The sequence below is a fragment of the Coloeus monedula genome (assembly GCF_965178545.1).
Source record: "Coloeus monedula genome assembly, chromosome: Z".
In the NCBI taxonomy this organism is placed as follows: domain Eukaryota; kingdom Metazoa; phylum Chordata; class Aves; order Passeriformes; family Corvidae; genus Coloeus; species Coloeus monedula.
In genome coordinates, this window is record NC_138822.1 from 15,479,767 (window position 1) to 15,501,820 (window position 22,054).

The 22,054-nt window shown below is 42.1% G+C and overlaps 2 protein-coding genes across 2 annotated transcripts in view; both read right to left on the bottom strand.

Annotated features, from left to right (window-relative positions):
* Window positions 1-5,424, bottom strand: part of LVRN (laeverin) — a gene marked incomplete at its 5' end in the record, with an annotated part of 35,976 nt that extends 30,552 nt beyond the window's left edge. Inside the window, one exon of the mRNA XM_082301416.1 lies at window positions 4,832-5,424. Coding sequence (XP_082157542.1) covers window positions 4,832-5,424 — 593 coding nt within the window. The remainder of the gene's footprint in view (window positions 1-4,831) is intronic.
* Window positions 5,425-15,812: 10,388 nt separating this feature from the next.
* AP3S1 (adaptor related protein complex 3 subunit sigma 1) overlaps window positions 15,813-22,054 on the bottom strand; it is a 51,304-nt gene continuing 45,062 nt past the window's right edge. The window contains exons 7-9 of the transcript XR_014227276.1: window positions 18,116-18,186; window positions 16,195-16,262; window positions 15,813-15,884 (exon numbers count right to left, since the gene is read on the bottom strand). The gene's annotated coding sequence lies outside the window, so the exon portion shown is untranslated. The remainder of the gene's footprint in view (window positions 15,885-16,194; window positions 16,263-18,115; window positions 18,187-22,054) is intronic.

Genomic DNA, 22,054 nt, shown 5'->3' on the forward strand with positions numbered 1-22,054 from the left:
GATGCTCAGCAAGTAGGTCCAATCAAGGTTAATCCTACTGTGCGAGGCTGCCAGTGAGAATTCAGCAGCAAACCAAGACTGGAGACTGGAATGGACTGGGAAGTGGTAGGAACTGCATTAATAGCAGAAAAAGTGACTACAGATCAATCACATAACACCGTAATATCCACAGCTATCAGTCTGTTGAGCTTTCCCTGCATAGCACCTGGCTGCAGGGCAGTGATCTCCCCTCAAGGAGGTACACCTCTTGAAGTTATCCTTGAGGCTATAAGGCCCCTTTCCTGGCATCAGATATGGATGAGCTGGTGACATTTTTTACATGCATGCAACATTTAAGATTTTTTTATAGGAAACTTACTCAATAATCTTTGTATCCCATACCAACTTTAAGTGTAGAGCACTGACCACTAATCCATCTGCACTTATTCAATATTAAAATACTTACTTGTACTTAATACTTATTAACTGTTAAGTACTAAAAACCAAATTTACTGTTGGAGTGATCTCTGACTCTTCTCATTGAACACACACTTGCTGGAAGCAAAAGATAAATCACCGTGTCTTGTGGCAGGTGCCTCAACAGGCCGTACATCTGAGTGGTTCACATAAGGGCATCCGCACCAAGAATTAGAAAAAATACACACACAATGGTCCTCAAAGCTCCACACCTGTCAGCCAAGCAGTGCCAGCAGCTGGGCACACAAGAATGGCATCATCTCCTGCTTCAATCACCTCATAATACAGGGCAAATATTTTTCTGTTGTAGCTGAGGAGTTCCCCAACAGTGTTTTCACACCAGGGTCAGAAACGCTGATTCTTAGCACTGAGGCATCCCAAACAAGCAAGGAGAGATGAGGACAGTACCCATACACACAGCATGTAATGAGTCAGATCTGCACTACATTCTACTAATTGGTGCAGAAGCAACTGATAAAAACCAGAGCAAATATTGTGTTTGGTTACACTTTGGAATGCCTGTTCAGCCCTATCCAGTCAAGTATTTTATGCACAGGATGTGTGCAGAGTGGCTACCAAGCAAAATTCCAAAAGGATTTTGAAATACTGATGTGAACAGTGACATGCATAAAGCCTGCACTTCATAGTGCAGGCTACGGAATCCTCTAACTCTGAAGCAGCATACATGAGCTCATTCATGGCAGTGCAAGAAGATCTCTGTGCAGAATGATGGACAACAAAACTCCTGCCCTGTGTATGTTTGAGCCAGCAGTGCTGGAGAAGAAGAGCAAAAGTGATTTCTTTATCTTTCTGCCTACCCACATCCTGGTATGGACTACCACAGCTACATGCAGAATACAGATTCACCATTTCAACAGGAAAGCCTTCAAACACTCAATGCTAGAGAAGTCTGAGATTCTTCCCTTTTCACTTATTTTGCTCCTGCAAGCACTGCAGATACAGGCTGTCCTTTATCCATAACAAGTGCTCCCATTTTTCAGCGTTTTCTTTTGTGTGTAAGACATGATCAGGCAGGTAGCACAAATTGTCAGCAACAGTAAAAACACATGCAGTCATCAATGGTCAAACTGATAACAAACAACGCCCGTGTTGGGTATGCAGTGAAGTTGGAGCTTTGGTTTATTCTTTTTCCACAGAGGTAAGGTTAAGACTTCTGCAAATAGCTGTCTCTCTGAACAGCTTTCCAACCTAGCACATGAGCACTGGGGTTAGCTAACCAAGAAATATGACCAAAAAAAACCCAAAAAAATTCCAGATGGAACAAACATTTCAGGGACTTCACTTCTCAAAGCTTGTCTTGCTCAGACTCCTCTGAAATGAGAGGCCTCTAGTAGTTCCACGAGCAGAAATCACAAAAACCACTAAGGCTTCTAGCACATGTAAGAAATACAGGACTGCATAACCATAGATAGATGTCACATTGTCTACTACAGCTGCTAGTTTCAGTCAGGTGCTGAGGTCAGAAACCCTCTGCAGGAAAGTGACCTGAGGGTCTACTGAAGTATGAGTCACTTTAGAAAATTACAGAACAGGCTGCTGGTGATGAAAATTTCCTTGCAGAACAGTAACTGGCTTTGTACCGCCAGCTGAAGGGCACTGAAAGTTTTCACATCACTCCTCATCTATGTAATCCATTAGAATACAACTTTTTCCATCATTAATACCTTGACAGACCTTACAAATTGCTCAAAACACATCTACTCCAAAAAAAGAATCCAAAACCTCTTCAGTGTTATTGGAACCCATCAGGTTAGGAAATGGTTGGTAAAGTGATGACCTAAATCTTAGTGAAGGAAAAATAACAAGATGCTATTGCATACCCTTGATTCAGAGAAAAACTTTTTTAAAGCAGGAAAAATATGCAAAATCACTCAATCATATCAGTAATGTGTGCAGGAACAAATAACCAAAACAATATATTACATCTGCACTCAGTGGATTTCCTTTGATTTATTCCATTGTCTAAATACCACTGCCATCTTTTTAACCAGACTGCAATCTCACATTTCATTAGTGCTTCATGATGATCTAAGAATGAAATGGAACATTTGTCATAAACCCTCTAAACAACTGGAAATTTAATTATACACAGGATTGATTTTAAAACTTTTTTTCTTATTTTCTACTGTTGCAGCAAGGCTGATGACAGCCTTTTTTTTTTTTTTTCCAGACAGTCTGGATTTTATACAGTCTGAATAAAAAAAAAGCATCTAATTCAGTGTTTCTTATGTTGCCTGATATCAAAAGACAAAAACCCTTGCAACAGTATTAAAATGGTAAGATAAAAAAAGCAGTTCTTCATTGGAAGCTTCCAGGTGCATCCGCAGTTATGGGCTGTCAGCACGCCAGTATCAGATTTCTATAATTTTTATAAGTTTAACAAATTATCATATCTAACAAACATTGTCCAGTTAGAAGAGCAGTTGCTTAGGTAATTTTTCCCCAGGTACTGTGCCACTGGAGTTGGTCCAGGGCTTCTTTGCCCTACTTCTTGTTATGTCTTCTCAGATTCTGATTGGAAAACAAAATGTTCTTCGTGTAGGTCCTGTACTTGAAAATAAGACTAAACAGTATTTCAGGAATGTGTTAGAAGGTTAGCTTATTCCTCTAAAATGTAAGAGAAAGGGTAGGAAAAATACCAGTCTCTGTATAATCATGTATTAATGGTCTACAAAGCTAAAATATATGAAAAATACATAAAAAGCAAAAATCTTCAGGCATCACTTAGATAGGACTTAACTGAATTAATACAACATCAGAAAGCACACTGACACAGTATTAGGTAATTAAGGACTTGTTGCTTTCTTATTTGGATTTTTATAAAGCTATGTAAATAAAAATATTCTAGATTTTTCTAACCTTAAATTGCACAAATAATCCTGTGAACAATCAGTGAATGAAGAAACAGCAATTAAAGAAAAACAGACTGTGCTTCCTAAAATACTTATTGTCATACTGCATTTTTTCTCTAAGGTTTACCAAATTATCACCTTTTTCAAAAAAGAGAAAGAGAAAAAAGAAAAAGAAAAAAAGAAAAAAGAAAAAGTCTGTATAAGTTACATTTTCCAGATGTGGCAGACAATGGTATCAAGACCGACACGAGAGCCGGCAGCTGAAAAGCCAACTTGTTGAGAAACGCCCCACAGTCCTCCTCCATTTCAATAAAAACTATTAACTTCACTTCGTGGTTTCATGTTACTGCTACTACTCATACAGAGGCTTGAATGTATAGATCTTTTGAGTGACTGCACTTCACCTGCTCAAACAAGGAGGCTATGAACTGCTAAGATACAGTTTATTTTAGTGGACTCATTGATAGGCTGGAGCCAAGAATACTTGAATTTTAACCCTGGGCTTCCTTTTGACACGGTGTTTGCTCAGCATATCACCACAACTTTAATTATTAAAAAATAAGATAGTTTTAAAACAAGCAATTCATCTGCCTCTTCTTCAAACTCCTATTTTGAGAAACTTGTCTTCCAGTGGAAGTACTTAAATCCTAATCTTAAATTTCACTTCTCTTTATGCAAGTTTCAGAAAAGAAAAGAAAAGAAAAGAAAAGAAAAGAAAAGAAAAGAAAAGAAAAGAAAAGAAAAGAAAAAGAATTATTTTGAGGGTGAAAATGTTTATTGACTACTTGATAAGCTGCAGCCCCAACACTGATTTTGCAATTCGAAAGAGAAGGAAAGCATCCTAATAGCACCCACTACGCAAATCACGGGTAGTCTGGTGACGGCTGAACAAGTTCATGAGCAATAGCACCTACAAGATACAGCTGTTTAAAGCAGCCACCGATCCTACTCCACCATACCTCTGAAACTGCATGTGGCCAGCGTTTCTAAACTCATGCCCAAATACACAGCCAGAATCCCGAGTTCTTGATAAAGACATGCTCCCACAGATACAAGTTGAGGAGGTGGGGAGTTGTCAGTGCTACACGGACACGTGTGCGGCGGGGATGAAGACTGTGAGACGGGCTACCTGTCTCCCAGACAGGTACTGTCTGACCCCCTCGCTGCCAGCCAAACACACTGAGAGACCAGAAATTGTCCAGCCGGTGGTGCATGTGAAGCCACCTGCCGACGGAGAGCCAGGGCAGCCTGGCCGATGCTCTCCGGAGAGCAGAGAGGCCGGAATGGGCACAGACCAGAGTTCGCGGCACGCACCCCTTGGAGCCCGCGGTGCGGTCCCCGGGAGGTGCTCTCGCCGTGCGGAGCGGCCGCCCCTCCGCGCCCGGGCAGCGAGCGGCTCCGCCCGGAGCGGTGACAGCGCCCGCAGCCTCCACGGCACGGGCGACCCCGCCGAGACACCGTGGCAGCGCGGGGTGCCCGCAGCGGCCGCCGCCGCCGCCTACCTGCTCCGCCCCCGGTCGGTGTAGCGGGTGAGGAAGAGCCCGTCGAGGTCCTCCTCTAGCCGGCCCTGGAAGCCCAGCTGCAGCACGTAGCGGCGCCCGGCCCGGAGCCGGCCGCGGAGCTCCAGCACCGCCACCTCGGCCGCCTCCTCCTGCTGCAGCCCCGCCACCTCCACGGCGGCGCCCGGCTCGGACAGGGGCCCGCGCACGGCGGCGGCCCCGATGCTCCGCAGCCCGGCGCTGTGCAGCACCGCCGTGTCCGTGTCCTGCAGGCAGCGCACCGTAATGTTCACCTGCCCGGTGAAGGCGAAGGGCCCCGCCTGGCCCGGCCGCACCCGCGGCCACAGTTCCAGGTCGTAGTGGAGCGGCAAGAGGTGGCGGGGCAGGCGCCGGACGGAGCTGGCGGCAGGAGCGGGCGCCGGAGGGGCGGCGGGGCCGGGGGCGCGGGACGAGGGCGGCGGCGGCGCCGCCTCCTGCCGGCAGCGCCCGTAGAGAGCGGCGAGCGCCAGGAGCGCGACCAGCAGCGCCAGCAGCAGCGCGGCCCCCGCGGCTGCCGCCCTCCGCCCCACGTAGAGCCCCCCGCCGTGGGTCCCCATCCCCGCCGCTCTGCGCCTCGACGGCCGCGGCCGCCGCTACTTACGGGGCGGGGGAGTGAGCGCGCCCGAGGGCGGGACGAGCCGGGCCGGGGGAGTCGGGTTCCCCCCCGTCCCGGGGAAGCCTCTCCGCCAAGGGCTGCTCCAGCGGGGCGGGCGGCCCCGGGACGCCGGCCCCGTGCGGAAAGCGGGGCGCGGCGGGCAGAGGGGGAGCGGGAGCCTTAGCCGGGGGAGGCTGCCGGCTGCCCCGTCCCGTCTGTTCGGCAGCCTGCGGGGAAACGCTCCTTAAGTCCGAGCGGGTGGACGGTGCTGGGTGCCGAAGACCCTCTGGGAATCAGGGATAACGGCGCTGCCCGGACAGACGGAACAGCCCCCCGGTTATCCCGGCCGTGTCTCAGCGCAGGGCGGCGGCTCGGGCCTGCAGAAAGTCCTGATACCAGAGAAGGCTGTCGGGCCTGAGATGGGGGCTCCCCATGTACCGGCCGGAAGAATAAAAAAAACCCCCAAAACTCACAAATATTCCTACGTCTTTTACCACAGTGGCAGCAGAAAAGACGACAAAATGGCGGGGTCACTGTTTGAGGTGTGCTAAGTATTGTGGTTAGAGCATATCTGTTGTCGGGGGAAATCTACATCGGTACACATAAAGGCATGACCAAAGTGAGTTTTTAATAAATAGTCCTCGTTTAGAGTCTGATTTCTTATGTAGTTCAGTTGAGGCTATAAACATCACTGTGCTATTCGTACATAGTTAACCCCATTACAATCAAGAGGATTAATCCCGTGTTCCCAGTTAAACACATACTTAAAGGGTTTGCCAGTTAGGGCTGGATTGCCAGCCATATTGAAAAATGAAACCTTGTAAAATTTGCCTGGTGTTTTTTTCTCAGTTGCAGCTCCTTTTTTAAGTAACGATGAGACATGCATTAATGGGAGCAGAAGCCAGGAACAGTGGCTCTTGGGTGTCATTGCCTCAGACACTTTGTAATTATGATTACAAGCAGGGTTTTCCCCTCCTTTTGTTTCCTTTTTTTTACTTTTTAATTTACTTCTAAACAACACACACCCCCCACATTGTCTTAAACCCAAGACAACTTCCTGGGGCTTGTAGTCCGCACAAGAGCCACCTTCAACACCAAACATCTCTGTTTGTAAAATTGAGGCGTTGGATTAGGTATTACAGCTGTTTTGTCACTAGAGTTAAAGCAACTTCACACAATGATCTAATTCTAAAGGTTGTATCTCCTGCTAATTTAGTTGTTAATTGAGAGAAATAACTTTTCCTGTTGTCATATACAGAATACAGGTCTTGCTTTCCTCATGCTGGGTACAGCCAGGCTGGCTGCTCCAGGTCTAGGGAATAGCTCTGAGCCACTGTACTGTGAAAATTTCTTGTTCCAGCAGAAGACTATGATCTGTTTTCCTGTCGCTTGAGGGATGGGGAGATCCCCTCTGACAGCTTGTTCCACTGGTTGCATCTCTCCCACTCTTCTTGCCTCATCTGCTGCCTGCCTCATCTGCTGCCTGCCTCAATGCCTTTGCTGCTGTTGCCCATTAGGTTCACAACACGCTGTCTTCTGGTGCTGGCTCACCCATCTTCCTTTCCTTTTTCCACACAGCTTGACTTGTATGTTTCTGTTTCCATGCTTCTATTCGCATTTGGTTTTCATTTACTCCAATCCTCCCAACCCATATGCTGGGACTTTTTTCTCTTTCCCTGGTTCAGGCCTCTGCACCACTTAACCACCCTTGCACATGCCTCACCTAATGCTAGTCTTGACCTTGCAAATCAGCAGCCTCTCCCTTTTCTCCTAGTGTGTTTTACAAGATCCATCATATTGCTTTCCTATTAAGACTTAAGAATTATCTCCAGCCAGCTTCTTGGAGGTTGCCAGACCTGCAGCCCTGAACTGACCACCTTCCAACAAGTATGACCTGCTGCATGCCACTTGAAATATTTCACAGAAAATGTAATCAGGTGTCTAGGAAAGTATTTTTGTTGTGCCAGTCCAAAGAGCTGGTCCATCCCATGGAAGCACTGACGCACTAGGAAGACTGGGTAGGGAGAATGGGCTCCCAGAAAGATCAGAATAGAAGCAACAGCACTGCAGAGAAGGACATGATGGGAAGAAAAGCACAGATGTTGTAGAAAATTAAGGAGGATTTCCATGTCCTGTTTTTCAATTTTTTTTTTATTCAACCTCAACAATTTTCAGTAAAGCCATTCACATCCACTCAACTCCTCAAAACAAGGCAAAATTAAAACTGGGGCTTTTCATTCCACTTCTGCAAAAAGAAGCAGAACTTCTCCATGATAAGGAAGTAGTGCAGACCCCATGGGAAGGTTGCCCTTATTAACAGTGCAGGATATGTTTCAAAGTTTACAGTTCATGTCTTTAATTACACTTTATTTTCTCTTATTTTCAGTGGAAATTCAAACCTGCTACTTTCCTCTATTGACACATAATAAACCCACAATAGTAAGGACTTAGAATAAATGTTTTTAAAAGTGTTGTTTAACTACCTTTTCCTCTCAAATAATTTATAATCTCACAAAATGAGTGATGGGTGAATGCCACAACTGGGCATTCCCCTCCTGGTGGGAACACATATACCAGGGAATGTTACAATGGGAAAATAGATTGCATGCAATACAAAACATGTGAGGAGTGCTAATGTTACAGTTCATCCCTTCTGCTGAACTTTGCCAAGTTAAGACATCTGAATGACATGCTTCTGGAGCTGAAGATGCAGGAGCTCCTGGGCAAGCCAGGCCATCTGACCATGGCAAGCGAGGCACAGGTATTTATTCAGGCCATAGCACAGATCAAATCCTGACCTTGGACAGAAACAGGAGGCTTGTATTTAAGTCAGAAGAAGCCTTTAATACATATTTGAAAATAGAAACAGATCACTTGTTATAATAGAAGTCAGACAGTTCTGTTGCTTTGAAGAGTACCAAAGCATCTGACAAACTTTACCATCTTGTTTCAGAGGATGGAGTCTGTGCCATGCTCACCAGCTGTTCAAAGTCTTGTTGGTGTCCTCTAAATTTTGAACAACAGAGAAAGGTCACATATGATGGCATGGAGTCTACTATCTCTTAAGGTGCAGTAAGGTAAACAACACTTCCTGTGGAAGCTGGCCAGGAAATCTGACATATTTCAAGTAGCAAAATATTACAGGGACCGTCCCCTAAAGTTTTTCAAGATTTTAAGGTTAATAGCACTGCTTTCATAAAAAATATTGTAATACCATCATAAATCATATATATTGAATACCAAACAAAAAGGAAAACACATGTTTAAGCAATGTGAAATATTTTTTATGCTAAAAGATGATTCCCTAAATCACATTCTTAGTGATTTGTTCAGTCGAACTTGAGAATGAGTGATGCCTTATATGCCAATTCCAGCATTCAGTCAAGGGTGATCAGCACTCCTATAACTTTTTTTTTTAACAGATCTGATTGTGTTTCTTCTTCAGATTTTGGGGAAGTGCCTGATATTTCTTGTATTATATTCTGTATTTACAAGGTCATCATTTCTAGGCACAAGGAATCCACGTGCACAGTGAAATCCCCCTACCCCCTTGTTTTTTAAACTTGGTCTGCTCATTTCACACACTGTAATTTGCTCTGCATCATTTATTCTCCTTCTTTAACAATAATGTATCAGAGCCAAAAATGTTGTAATGCCTGGGAGCATCTGTGGCAGGAGCTCTTCCATAGAAGATGCTGAAGTTGCAAACTTATACAATTGCTCTGAAGGTCCAAATAAGTGGATCCTTCAGGATGTTTCACAGCCATCTGAAATAGGAAGTGTGAGCTACAGATGGACATGCACAGTTAGCATAGCTGCAAATAAGTTTTATACAGATGAACAAATCATGAGCAGCTGAGGACCTCGTCTTCTGTCTGGGCACATTAAAGAAGTTCTCAGCTTTCCTATGGACTCAGGATTAACACAGTCTTTATGGAGTATGTGTCTTCAATATGAAACTCAACACATGTGATACTTGTTACCAAGTAACTAGAATTAGACTTGAAAGAATGAGGCTTCTTTCCCTAATAAGAAAAAAACCCCAACAAACCAAATCAACAACACCACCACAAAACAAACAAACAAGCAACCCAAACCAACAAACAAAGAACAAACTCCCCAACAGACTCTGTTTCACTGTTTTTGCCCTCAAGAGATTTTGTACACTCCTGGTACAGAACTGTGAGTGGATATTAAGTTGACAAATTGTCACAGTAGCAACTGAATATGGATCTGTATTTGTCTTGACAGGACTGTCTTAACTGGCCAGTACAGTGCAATACAGAAGGGCAGTGTGGAGAAGATTTCAAATTTTAAAGGGTCAAATTTGACCAAGCATTACAATGTCATCAAAAAGCATGAAACTGAAAATTCAGGTTAATGATTTTGAGTGAGGTGTCACTTTGATGGTGGTCACTATATGAGCAAATAAAGCGCTTTCACCACAACAAGTGATACATCTAATTAAAAAGCTGTATGAAGGGAAGCATGCTTGAAATACTACCATTTTTGGTAATGATGTATGATCTATAACTGGAATAATTTTTCACCCAAGCTTTAATTAAATATGTTCCTTGGTGTTTCAGACTGATAGGCCACTGATGATCCTCTGTCTTGCAGACAATGAAACCATGCAAAAATTTGTTTGTAAATTCTGTTCTCATTTTATGGATGAGCTGTGAGCTGTTTGGCAGGGCCTTGCTGACTGCCTTTGTAGATCTAGGTACTACTGAGATGGTTTGGGTCTGCAGAGCAAATGGTGGGTAGGAGCAACAGCTCCCACCACTGGAGAAAGAACAGCCACTGGAGAAAAACAAAGCTATTTCTTTGGGTACTTCTGCTTGTGAAGGACAACAGAGTAGTCCCTAAATAGTATGGGTAAAATAGAATAATGATGCATCATATAACTGGGGTTGGACAAAATGACAGTGTGTCCAGTGAGCAGAGTCACAGTGCAGAAGACTCCCTCCAAAGAGCTGAGGGTACTCGAAGCCAGAAAGACCTGCAGCCCTGTTTGAAGGTAGGACACATGGTAGAACCACCTCCTCCTCAGGGAGGCTCAGGAAAGCATTTCCAGGAAACGTGAAGAGATCCACAGAACAGTGTAGAAAGTAACCAAGAAGTATGCACAGCTGGCAGGAAAACCACCACTAACCAGAATATGAGCAGAAGATGACAATTAAGGAGGCTGCATTTTTGTAAGATTTTTTTTTAGTAGCTGGTGATTCTATCACCTGGCTTTGAAGCTGTGGCAGGCAGTCGATAGGACTGATAAACTAAGTCTTGCAACTGAGGCTCTATGGCAGAGAAACATCACATCTTCACCAGTCCACTTAGCGAGAAAAAAAAACATTGGAACAATGCACTCTGGAATGAAGTTTTGAAAGAAAATTCTTGAGGATTTAATAAAAAAAGGATGAGTGTATCCACGAAACTTTGTTCCAGACACCATTTAACTTCTTCTCTTGTGAAGTTTAATGTTTTCTGATTGCTACTGCACTTAAAAACAACTTGTAGAGGTATCAGCTTTTCCCCAAATATGCAGACACTTTCAGGCTTGCATCCTGTCAGACTGTATGAAAGTGGTTAGTAGATTGAAATTGCTTAATATGATGAATGGTATCATTTTTTGAATTGTTGGCTCTTTTTATTATATGTTTTACAAGCTTTTAGTTGTCCATTATTTTTCTGGGAGCTTCACTGAAATTAACCAGGAATGTAGTATTTGTCCCCTGAGTGCTTGTCATACTGAGATTTATCAGCTCTCTAGGAGGAATATCTAGTAAAACTTTGAAAAATTGACATATTGGGATACTGTAAACTTTTTCTCACCGATGGCGTTGGACCAAAGAGTTGGATCAAAGACCCGCGTGTCTTCTCTCATTTCATGTGCTTTTGTTGCAAGGAGGGCTCTTGGATGGTATGCAAGCCTAAGATTGCAACAGCCAAGTACAGGAAATGCTTCACAAAGCTTACTTCAGCCTTAGAGCTGCAGAGGGAGCTGAAAGGGAAACAAGCAGAACCTTAGCGTGTCCGGCTTGCTTTCCTGTTAGGACAGGAGGACAGCAGAAGAGAAAGCCATGGCTGTTCCTGCTGGAAATAACCTCTTCATCTGCACTAGGCTGGTGCCAGCCAGTCCGGCTCTCCAGAACAGTGGGCCATGCTCAGTCTTTGTCAGGACTTTTGAAGCCTCTCTCCTGGAGCACATTGTGCACTCCAGCCACTGATGGGCATTCAGTCCAGGACACTGAAGAGAGAGGTCCAGGTCATCACAGCTAATCCAATGTTAAGTCCCTGGAAATACACATGGTTTGGGGACTGGGTCCTCTGTACCAACTGCTTTGCTCTACAGATCCACTTCTTTAAGGTCACCATATCTATAAATGTCAACTTAATCTTTCCTAGCCCATTTTCCTAAGAAAATACTTGCTTTTTCTGTACTGGGAGCTAGCTCTGCAACAGAGCCCTATTACTGCACATCTACAGCAAGCTCTGCTGGCTCATCATCATTTAAAAAAAAAAATATATATATACACTTCACATTCTGAAATATTGTTTTAAATCTGTCTTCTAAGATTATAAACTGTTTGCCACATTTTGAGATGTGTCAGATTTTCAAAAATTTCTGAGAAATGAGGACAGTTGTTTCTTCACATTTTTTTGCCATTAAAATATTCACTAAGCCAGTCAGACCTGAAGATTACTGGTGGGAATTCCCATGACAGAGACTTAGACACCCAAGACTTCAACAGATATAAAGCTTACACATCATCTTTACTCCCAGATTCCGGTTTCATATTTTGAAAGATAGACTTCTTGAAGAAGTTCACAAAACTTTCCCTTCCTTACTGGTCCAACAAACCTGTGCTTCACTGCAGAATGTGGCTACGTGTCAACTTGTGATCAAATTGGCCAGAGCTCTGTATCTCCCTACAGACCCTAGACAGCCTGTTTTCCAGGGCCTCTTTCTGGCAGGCCTTTGGCGGAAATGTACTAAGGTTTGAGCCTGATTTATAAATGGAATAAAGCAGGTCTCCTGTTTAACCCCTTAGTATGTTCTTCTGGCATCTCAGACCACAGTACCAGTTTAGAATTCTTGTAGTGCAGCTTGCAATCCCATTGCAGTTCTTAATTTCTACTTGCCAGGTTTGCTCTGACAAACCCTAAATCTAACCTCATCTGATCTCCAAACACTCTGAGCCAATGAGACAATTGAAAAAAAAATATATATATCTCCTGAAGCCTGTGTGATTGGCTGGCAAAGGGTTTCAATATTTTTGGCAAATCTCTGTACTTGGTGACATGTGACCTGTCTCAAGAAAACATGTATCATGGAAGAGTCTCAAAATGCATAAATTATAAAATATAATTAATAAAGCTTTTGCATGGATGGACCTGAGGAGGGAATGTAACCTTAGCTCTTGTACAAATCAGTTTTCTAAAAAGAATGTGACATAAAATGAGATACAGAAATAGGACATCCCTACTCACAAGAGGAATACATTTTTCACTTCAAATTAGTGTGTGTAAAATAATAATGCTGCTGGCTACTAGACCCTGTCTTTGGTGCAGAAAAGATCATAACAAAATAAAGGATGTGGACGAGCCTTTGGGTAGCTCTTTATATTAATCAAACAAACAAACAAAAAAACCAACCAAACAACCCAAAACAAAACCCCAAAAACCAGACAAAGAAGAAACTCAATAAAACACTTCTGTGCATTTGTCTGTGTTTGAAAAGCTAGAGCTACAAAAGCAAGATTTTCTTTCCGGACTAATGATACAGTAGATGCCTTTGAGAACAGCTCAGTGACAATAATAGAGTTGGAAGCATTTCTGATCTTTTTGTAGACTTGTGTGGGACTGCAGGCTGACCCATGCCACCAACTCCTAGGTGTGCTGTGGTGGTTTTTGAGATGATATGGGAAAAGTCTCAGGAGAGCACAGTCAGGACGCACTTCTGAGGACGATGGCAATCGTGATATGAAGATCAGTGAGAACACTCTGAGCTGATGGCAAGGTGAGGAGAAATGGTAGGAAGGCACAGGGCCTAGAAGGCAGCAGGCTACCACTAGTTATGCCACTAGCTCATTCAGTGAATAATTTCTGAATCATCAAAGTCAAGCTGCAGGAATGCTAGTTTTGTTATGAAGTCAAGATGAGGAACTTGTGCCATTATAATCAATCTAAACCGTGAAACTATCAAATATCTATGAGAGACAGAGGGACATGTCACAAAAAGGAGCATCCCAAATTCTTCATCTCTGGTACAGGGGTGACAGAAACACAGTCTCCATGCCAAAAAAACCTAACCCACAACTGAGAAATGACTGAAAACTAAGACAAATTCAACCTGAGAAAGTTTGGGTGCATGCAACATATGTTATTAGTTTGTTCTGGAAACAGAAAAATGACATCAATAAAGTATAGAAATGGGCTGCTAACCACAGTCTTCACTGAAATTAGCAAATCTAGTTGTGAGGTGAGGGAAGAGGGGAGCCTAGCAGGCAGATAAACCAAAACAAATACCATGGAAAAAGCAAGGACATCCTGGCAAAGTATTCAAAGCTTCAGCCCATGAGAAGCTCAATGCTGACATTGCAGGAGAGCATGGTTTTGTAGTGCTAGCCCCTCAAAAGAAGGGGGGCCCCAGGATTCTTCCCTTCCCACCACCTTTGGGATGATCTGCTGTGGTCACCGGACCTCACAGGCCAGAATTATGTGTTGAAGTGTTAGTTAGTGACTTCTGGTAGATTTATAATACACTCAGTAACTTGGAGAGAGAAACTCTTGATGTATTTTTGCTGAACTTCAGTCCTTAAGACTCTTATCCCATAGTGGTCCCAAACTGTTTCATTCACATCTTGAAGGAACCCTTTGGCTCCCTATAATTCCTTTACTGGCCTGGTATCATACTGACTCTGAGTCATCTTAAATACCAACTTACCATTAAATCTCACTTGCAGGCGTTGTGAAGACTGTCCTCACATCAGTCCACCTGGTTCTGGAGGGACCAGTGCACACATCACAGATCATAGGACATGCACTCATTTTCAGTTCCTTGGGTTATGAATGGGTCTTAATTTTCTTGCCTGGGGTCACTTCTGACTGGAATGAAGGATGTCTGATCCCAGCTTCAGTTTTAACCAGAATTTAAAACTGAACCCCACAAGATCCATGTCCCACCCCCTGAAGGTGACACTTCAGAAGAGATAAACCTCAAAGCTCAAGCAGATATCCAACATAACTATACCAGGATTATCATGGGCTCATTTACAAAAGGGAAGTTTAAAATAACTTTTGTTCTGGGAACTCATGGTAAGCTATTGAAAGATTGTCAAGCAAACTCAGCTTTTATTACCAAATCCACACCCATTTCATGCGCATTTCAAATGATGTCCAGGATGAACAGCCTATTCTTTGTAGTGTTTCCTTTTCTGAAGTAACAAACCCTCCTGGTTTTGATTACCCCTTTCAAGCACCTCCTCAATTCGTTCACTCATTTAATATTCCCTTGGTCCCTCGTTGCATGACTTCTTCCCTCACCATGTGCACAAAATAATGCATGTGCCAATAAAATGTGAACTCTGAAGTGTTCCTTTTTGTAACAGAACGAAGTGTTCTCTTTCCCCTTCAGTGGGCTACTGTTCCATACTCTGCTTAAGCTGATGGCACCTTAGAGGTTATAAACAGACACTTCACAGGAAAGGCTTTTTCCTGCTGTGGTTGATAGACAAAGATGAAGCTCAGCATAGAGAGAGTACACATCACCAACAACTAGCTTAACTACCTTGAGCCTCAGTAGGGTATTCTTCCATAAATCAAGACATTTCAAAATGCAGAGGAAAGAGCAACAAGAAAAGTGAAAGCACTACAACACAGAATGATTTTGGCATGAATTGTGAAAGGCAAGAAAATAATTCCAGGGCTGTCAAAAAATGACACCAGCACTGGCCTTCTGCTGCAGCAAATTTTTGGAAACCACTGTGCAGAGTGACATTACACACATTTTGCTGATTCCCCTTTTGCCTGTTCTGCATCTTGGTCAGACCAGAGATAACATATTTCAAAGTAAAGGCGACACACAACATGTAATTGGGACACCCCTCTATCACAAAGATTACATTAAAACATATTAAGAAAAGATTTCCCCAAGTATGGTGCAGGTGAAGGCTGAGACATCCCACCTTTACCGAACAAAGAGACCTTTGTGAGCAGTTTCTTAAAGTTGGATACAAACAAGAGTACATTAGAACCTTTACAACAGCCTGTCCAATTTAATTTCAAAGTACATGGAAATCTCAAACATTGAACTCTATCATCTTACCTCCATTTAGACTTAGGAAGCACAAAGGGCATATGCAGATCTCATCCCAATGGAGTTCTTTCTGCAAGTCTCTGGATCATAATCCCTGGACAATGCTGTCATAAGATAAAGAGTGGGTGCTGATTAGTCAGGAAATTATATAGACAGCAATGCAATTAATTTGGTGTTATATGGGTGTACAGTATTAAACCACTACTTCTCTGGGCCAGGAAGACATTGTCAGGTGTAAAAAGCAATACAGAGCACAGTGGACAATACACCTTCCAAACTAAGAGCTGTCTCACCTTACCCCTTCCATTACCTCTTCACTAGCTGCCTCTCCTGATACATCTTCTTTTCCCTTGGTAATTAAGTTTCCCTTAAATAATTCTGTTTGAATGGTAATGCACACCAGGTTACACTTACTGTAATGGTTTACTCCATTCTCAGCTTCTTTACTTCCCTCTGATCATATTCTGTTGCTAGAGAATCTTCTACAACAAGAAGTAGTTTTTCAAAAGAATATTAGGGGGAATATCCCAAACAAAGTTATTCAACCAAATACAGCTATTCAGGACTCCATCTCAAAACCAGAACTACTGCATATATACATTTTTTTATGTCTCAAACTGAAAATATTTTCAAAGTTTAGTTAACACAGTTGTATTTATGAAAAGTGCAAGTGAGCCAAATCCCTGGTAGTATGCCACTTTTGTTATACTACTTAATCATTCTTTTCCTTCTCTCACATAATAGACACTTCAGTTGCATAAACATATTTTATTGTATCGTAAAATGGCAGTCAGGGATTGCTTCAAATATCTTAATGATTCCTTGCTGTGGGTAGGTAGCAGAAATAATGAATTTTGGAGTGTATCCCAAGACTTATCTCAGTACTCATCCCAAATTCATTGTGTCAACCCTAAAACGATGTGATGTGATCATAGCAGACAAGAGCTGAAGATTTCACCATGGGGAATGGTAACTGCATTTTAACATCATGACTGTCCTCCTAAAACTGCAAACAAACTAACTTTTGCCTAACTGTGTTTACTGTTATTGATATCTCTGTTGCTCTGCTGTATGCCTTAATACCATCAGAGAGGGTCAATTCAGGAAGGTTCCCCACTACCCCAGCAGCTCACAACTCAGTGAGACAATGAACCACTGCACAGGGAAGATAGGGCCAAGGTAAAAGTTCTCCTAGGGGAGACATCTCCCACTTCTGCAGCCATCAGTTTTCCTTGCCTGAGCTCCTGTTAGAGTTATATATCCAGGGCTGTAGAGGACCTCACAGTTTTTATCATCCACGTATCTATCCAGCAGTTGTGAAATAATGATACTCACCAGCAGGCGAAGAAAACGGGTCATAGACACCAAAATGAGCCTATTGCCTCATCTACCATCTAACCTGCCAAGCACAAATGCCTCACATGCAGAATCTGAGGGTACCTGTCATGGCTGGTGTAGTGGTTTGCCACACCAACACTTGGGCTTGCCATGCCTGTTGTGCCAAAAAAAGCAGCTTTCCTGAAATTAGCAGAAGGGGAAAGAGGTCATGTGGTGGGAACTGAGTGACAGATTTGGAACTGGAAAGAAGTTTGGGATGAAGGCATGTCAAAGTATGAATGTTACAGGTAAAAGGAAGGTGTCCATACATCTCTAATTGAGGAACGTCATATATTGCCAATTAAAAGAGCATAAATTTCTGATAACCCCTTTTAAAAAGTCTGGCATCACGCTGCTCTAAGTATATGCACATTATTACTTTTCTGCTATCTGATACTGAAAGAGAGCTCAGGATACCTTCACAACATGCCACAACTTTTGCACACACTTTTAGATTCATGAATGTGAACATGCACAGCTGGTTAGGACAGTTAGAGATTCTCTTATTCTATATTGTAAATTCTGTCAGCAAAGTGATTTCATTTTCAATTGCAAAAAAAAGATGCAGACAAGCTGCACAACAACATTTCTGGAACTTTTAAATTAAAAACAAGAATTCCAGGAATGGTCCAAATAGTCAGAGAACTGGAACAACAGAGTTCCAACAGGAGGGGTGGAAAAAAAGAGAGGAAATTCTGAATGACTGATGCCTTATTTGCGTTACATGTTTTAATGTTTGTAGAAATATTGTTGACTCAAAACCAAAAGAGAAATTAGTAGAGGTCTAATGTTACAACTTTTACACTGAATGCTTCATGTAAATATGCCTCTCTCTAGTAAGCCAAGGAAGTTTTTGTGGTTGCTTCCAAAAGTATCTAACCTGTTCTGTGTAAAATGGATTACCACAACAAATTAACTGCAGAATCAGAAAATGGATAGAGCTAAGTAAGCATCTTACCAGACAGAAAGGACCAGCCTCTCTAACAGCCTTGGGAATCAGATCTTGACCATGAAATTCACTGGAACCACCTGGTGAAATGAAGAAAAACTGCGCAAGTGCACAGCTTGCTGAGGTCCAGCAAAACAGGTAAGCACCAAATAACCAGCAACAGAGACTGTAAGTAGCAAAATAATACTGGGGGCTTGCATCCTGGTATCACAGCTGTTTCTTCTCCTCTGACTTTTTTTTATTCTATTGTTTCTTTACTTACTCTTCAAAAGCCTCTCACAACTGAGATGGCATGCTCAAGGCTGCATCCCTAGCTCTACTCTTGCCCACTGCAGACAGAAGTTCATAGGTACAGCTGTTAGCTAGCACACCCACCGACACAAATCTTGGCACATAGCAGACGTAGAATATGTGTGTATCTTGAGCAACAAACAGGAAACACTAATTTTGGTGAGAAATACTAAAGTGATACTTTGAGTTAATGTGAAGCAAAACATTCAGAAGTACCAGACTGTATAATTTCAAAGTTGTTTAATTTTGAAATGTGTTTTAAATTGTTCACATTTTGACAGTCATATTATAATTTTTAATATCATTTATGAAACAGTGAACAATTAAATAATGACTGTAACTTCCTAACTCTGTAATTAATTTACTGAATAAAGTTTAACATACTTACTACTAAAATATCTACAGTACTTCTTTCAAAAAAACATTCTTAACAGATATATAATGATAACTTAAAATAAATATACTATTAAAAAAAGACACAAAAATATCTACAAGGCTCTAAATTTGAAGTGAAGCATTTGGAGTTCAGCAAAGACCCTTCAACTACAGTGAAAAGAAAAATATGTAGAAATGCTGGAACTTTTCACCAATTGGATTTATTGCTGCAGCCAACTCTGTGCTTTCTGGGCATGTGATATATACACATATGCAGAACGTCTCTGTGAGAGTTCTGGTATGTTAGCAAATCTTCAGCTCTGTGGAAGGTGCAATGTCATCTTACACGTCTCTAGTGGCAGCACTGGTTTTAAAATTTCCTGTCCTCCTTCAGTCTTGATTATTTATTCCTGCCTTCATGCAGCTGTTCACCCCCTCCTGCGCTGAGCCAATGTTATGGTCTGTGAGAGCAAAGGAAAAGAATATGAACGTTTCCCATCCCCCTGAAGAGGAAATACAGAGAGCGGAAAAAAGGAAACAATGATGAAGTGATAATTGTCCCGTTTCCGTTCATATTTAATGAATTATTTGCTTCTCTAAATGCCATGTAAATACTGTCAATGCCTGTGCAGTATCATTTTCTGAGTGACAGTCTAGCACAGTACTCTTCCCAGTTAAAATCCAGACCTTCAAGGGCTGACAGGCCAGACCAAACCCTGGGTTAACATAACAAAACTGTTTCTTATAATGAATAATGGGATAACACCAAATTACTGCAAGTGATATGACTTTGCCTTCTAAACTTTGTGTTTAGACTCTGTTGAATTAATGAATTAATGACCTGCATGGGGGCTACACCCGCTTCTTGGCAGCACTGACTGCAGAAGGCACTTGTGTTGTTATAGTAGGAAAACAAAGAAAGCACTCTTGGAGAAGCAAATGGGAAGAGTACTTAGTCATCTTTTTCTGAACCACATCAATATTACAATTTCTTCTGAGCCCAGAAAAATCAAGAAAAAATATCCTCCACCTCTGAGGTTTTTGACTAGGAAGTGCAGAAGGAACCCCACATAAATTATTGATTCTTAACTCCTATAGAGCCCCCAATGAGTACTTCATGTCAAAGAGGTTTATAAAGTCCTAAGCTTTCCAAGGCAAAGGTAATAAACTTATAAGAGTACTCCTCAGACTCTTTCTCAAATGAAGAAACATGGTATAATGGTATAATGGATGGGTGCTTATTTTTCAGTTGAAGTCACTGTAAGATAAAAAACTTTATTCAATGCAGATATAGGAGAGAATGGAAAATGTAAACCATCTGCATGTGGAAAAATGTAAAGGATTTATGGAATGGTTGGGAAGGCTTCTGCACAATGTACAGGCTATAACAAGCTTTTGGTTTTGATCAAGAGACAGGATATACTGAAAGAGCCACAGACTCCTTGCCAGCACATGGTAAGAAAAAGAGAGCAGTTGGCAGAGGCACAATGCTGACTTTACCACGTGTTTGGAGACACTTGGTCCCAGACCTATACATATTAGCAGTTTACCACTTTAGCATTTATCATCTTAGGCTGTTCAACAGAGAAAACTTAGATGCCTTTAAATAAACTGGCTGCATGCCCAAACTCCTTAGGAAGAGGAGCATATACAGCATATACTGCATAGGAGTATTCAAAAAGGCCTGTCATTTGGCTCTCTACATATTAAATTGTTGTTGCTTACAATGGACAGCACAGGGCAGATGAAGATTTAGAAAACACCTGAAAACTGCTCCATTAAAATGGCTGATGTAGTCATCAGGTCCATTCAGCTGTATACCAGGAAAGACATGAGGTCTCTTTGGGTTCAGTGATCCTGTGGTTAATTTATCTGCATTTGAAAAGTGAGGGAGAGACCATGGTCTTAGCAGTAGAAGACTTTGCAGACAGGGAATAGTCACGTGCAGTCATGGGAATAGAGAACCTTGGGGAGAAAGCATAGCCCAAGATTTACATTCTGTTGTTCAGTAACCAATAAAGCCAAACCCATCAAAACACAGCTAAGCTCTACAGTTGTAGGGCACAGCCATTTTCACAGGCTAGCAACCCTTTTCTATGCTCAGAGGTCAGGGAAAAGCAGAGATACTGTATGAGGATGTATTGGCATGCACCAGGTCCTGTAAAAAACTGAGGAGCAGCACAAGGTTGTTGTCTTGAATTACACTTTCACACTTTCTACACTGCATCTGTCTCTGGAGCTCATCTCAGGAGCCCCTTTTCATTTCCACTTTGTCTTGCGGCTTATCTGCCTTAGCCTTGCACTTTTTAATGGATTGTTAAGGCTGAGTCCTCCCAGGACAGGGGAAGAGAGGCAGGAGACACTTTGGCACAAGCAGTCAGCTTGGAATCTCAGACTGATGAGCAATCTGCAATCCCTCATGCACAAATGACAAGACCTAGCAGGAGGGTTTATAAAGGAGTGATACCATGTTTGATAAAGTCTGTCCAGCTCTGAAGAGCATTCTGTGACACAGGCAGAGCAGATAAGGCAAGGTAATAATGAGTAGGAACAATAACTAAAGGCTACTAAAAATTCTTGAGAAATAATGAGTAGAAGCAACAGCTAGAGGCTACTAAAACTACAAACTACTACAGGCTGCTAAAAAGGCACAATGGACATATACAATACACAACTCTTGGTTCAGTCAATTGTTAAAGACAAATGGACCTTTTGTATTCAGTACAAGAGAAAAGAGAATAAAACAGAGGAATTGAGGATTAGGAAAAAAAACAATCAAAGTTCTTCACCTGCACAAAGAAGTAAACTTTGCTGTAGGCATTCAGAGAGTGAACTAAGTATCTTAACTGAAATAGACAGATGCTTAGTTCTGTTTGCAATAAATAGATAAATACGTATTTAATTCTCCAGAATTTTTAATTTCTTTGAAAGCAAAGGACTGTCTATTAAGTAACTTTGTCATCCAAAAAAACTAAGCAACTGAATCAGAAAGCATATTTTATTTGTAATAGCTGTACTAGCAGTTATTAAAAGTTATTCTGTGAGCTGCAAAAAAACATATATCATTTTGAATCTTTCAAGTTAGTTATTTTTATGTTTCCATTACATGGCATTTACTACAGTATGGAATAGCTTATATTTCAGATCCAGCCACTTTTCAAAGAATACAGTCTTGGTTCTTCAGACTTTAATATAATTTCCCTAGCCACGTGAAGGAAGCTATCCCAATGTGATCAACATGAAGAGACCTCTGGGGAGTAATCAAGTTACAGCACTTACAGT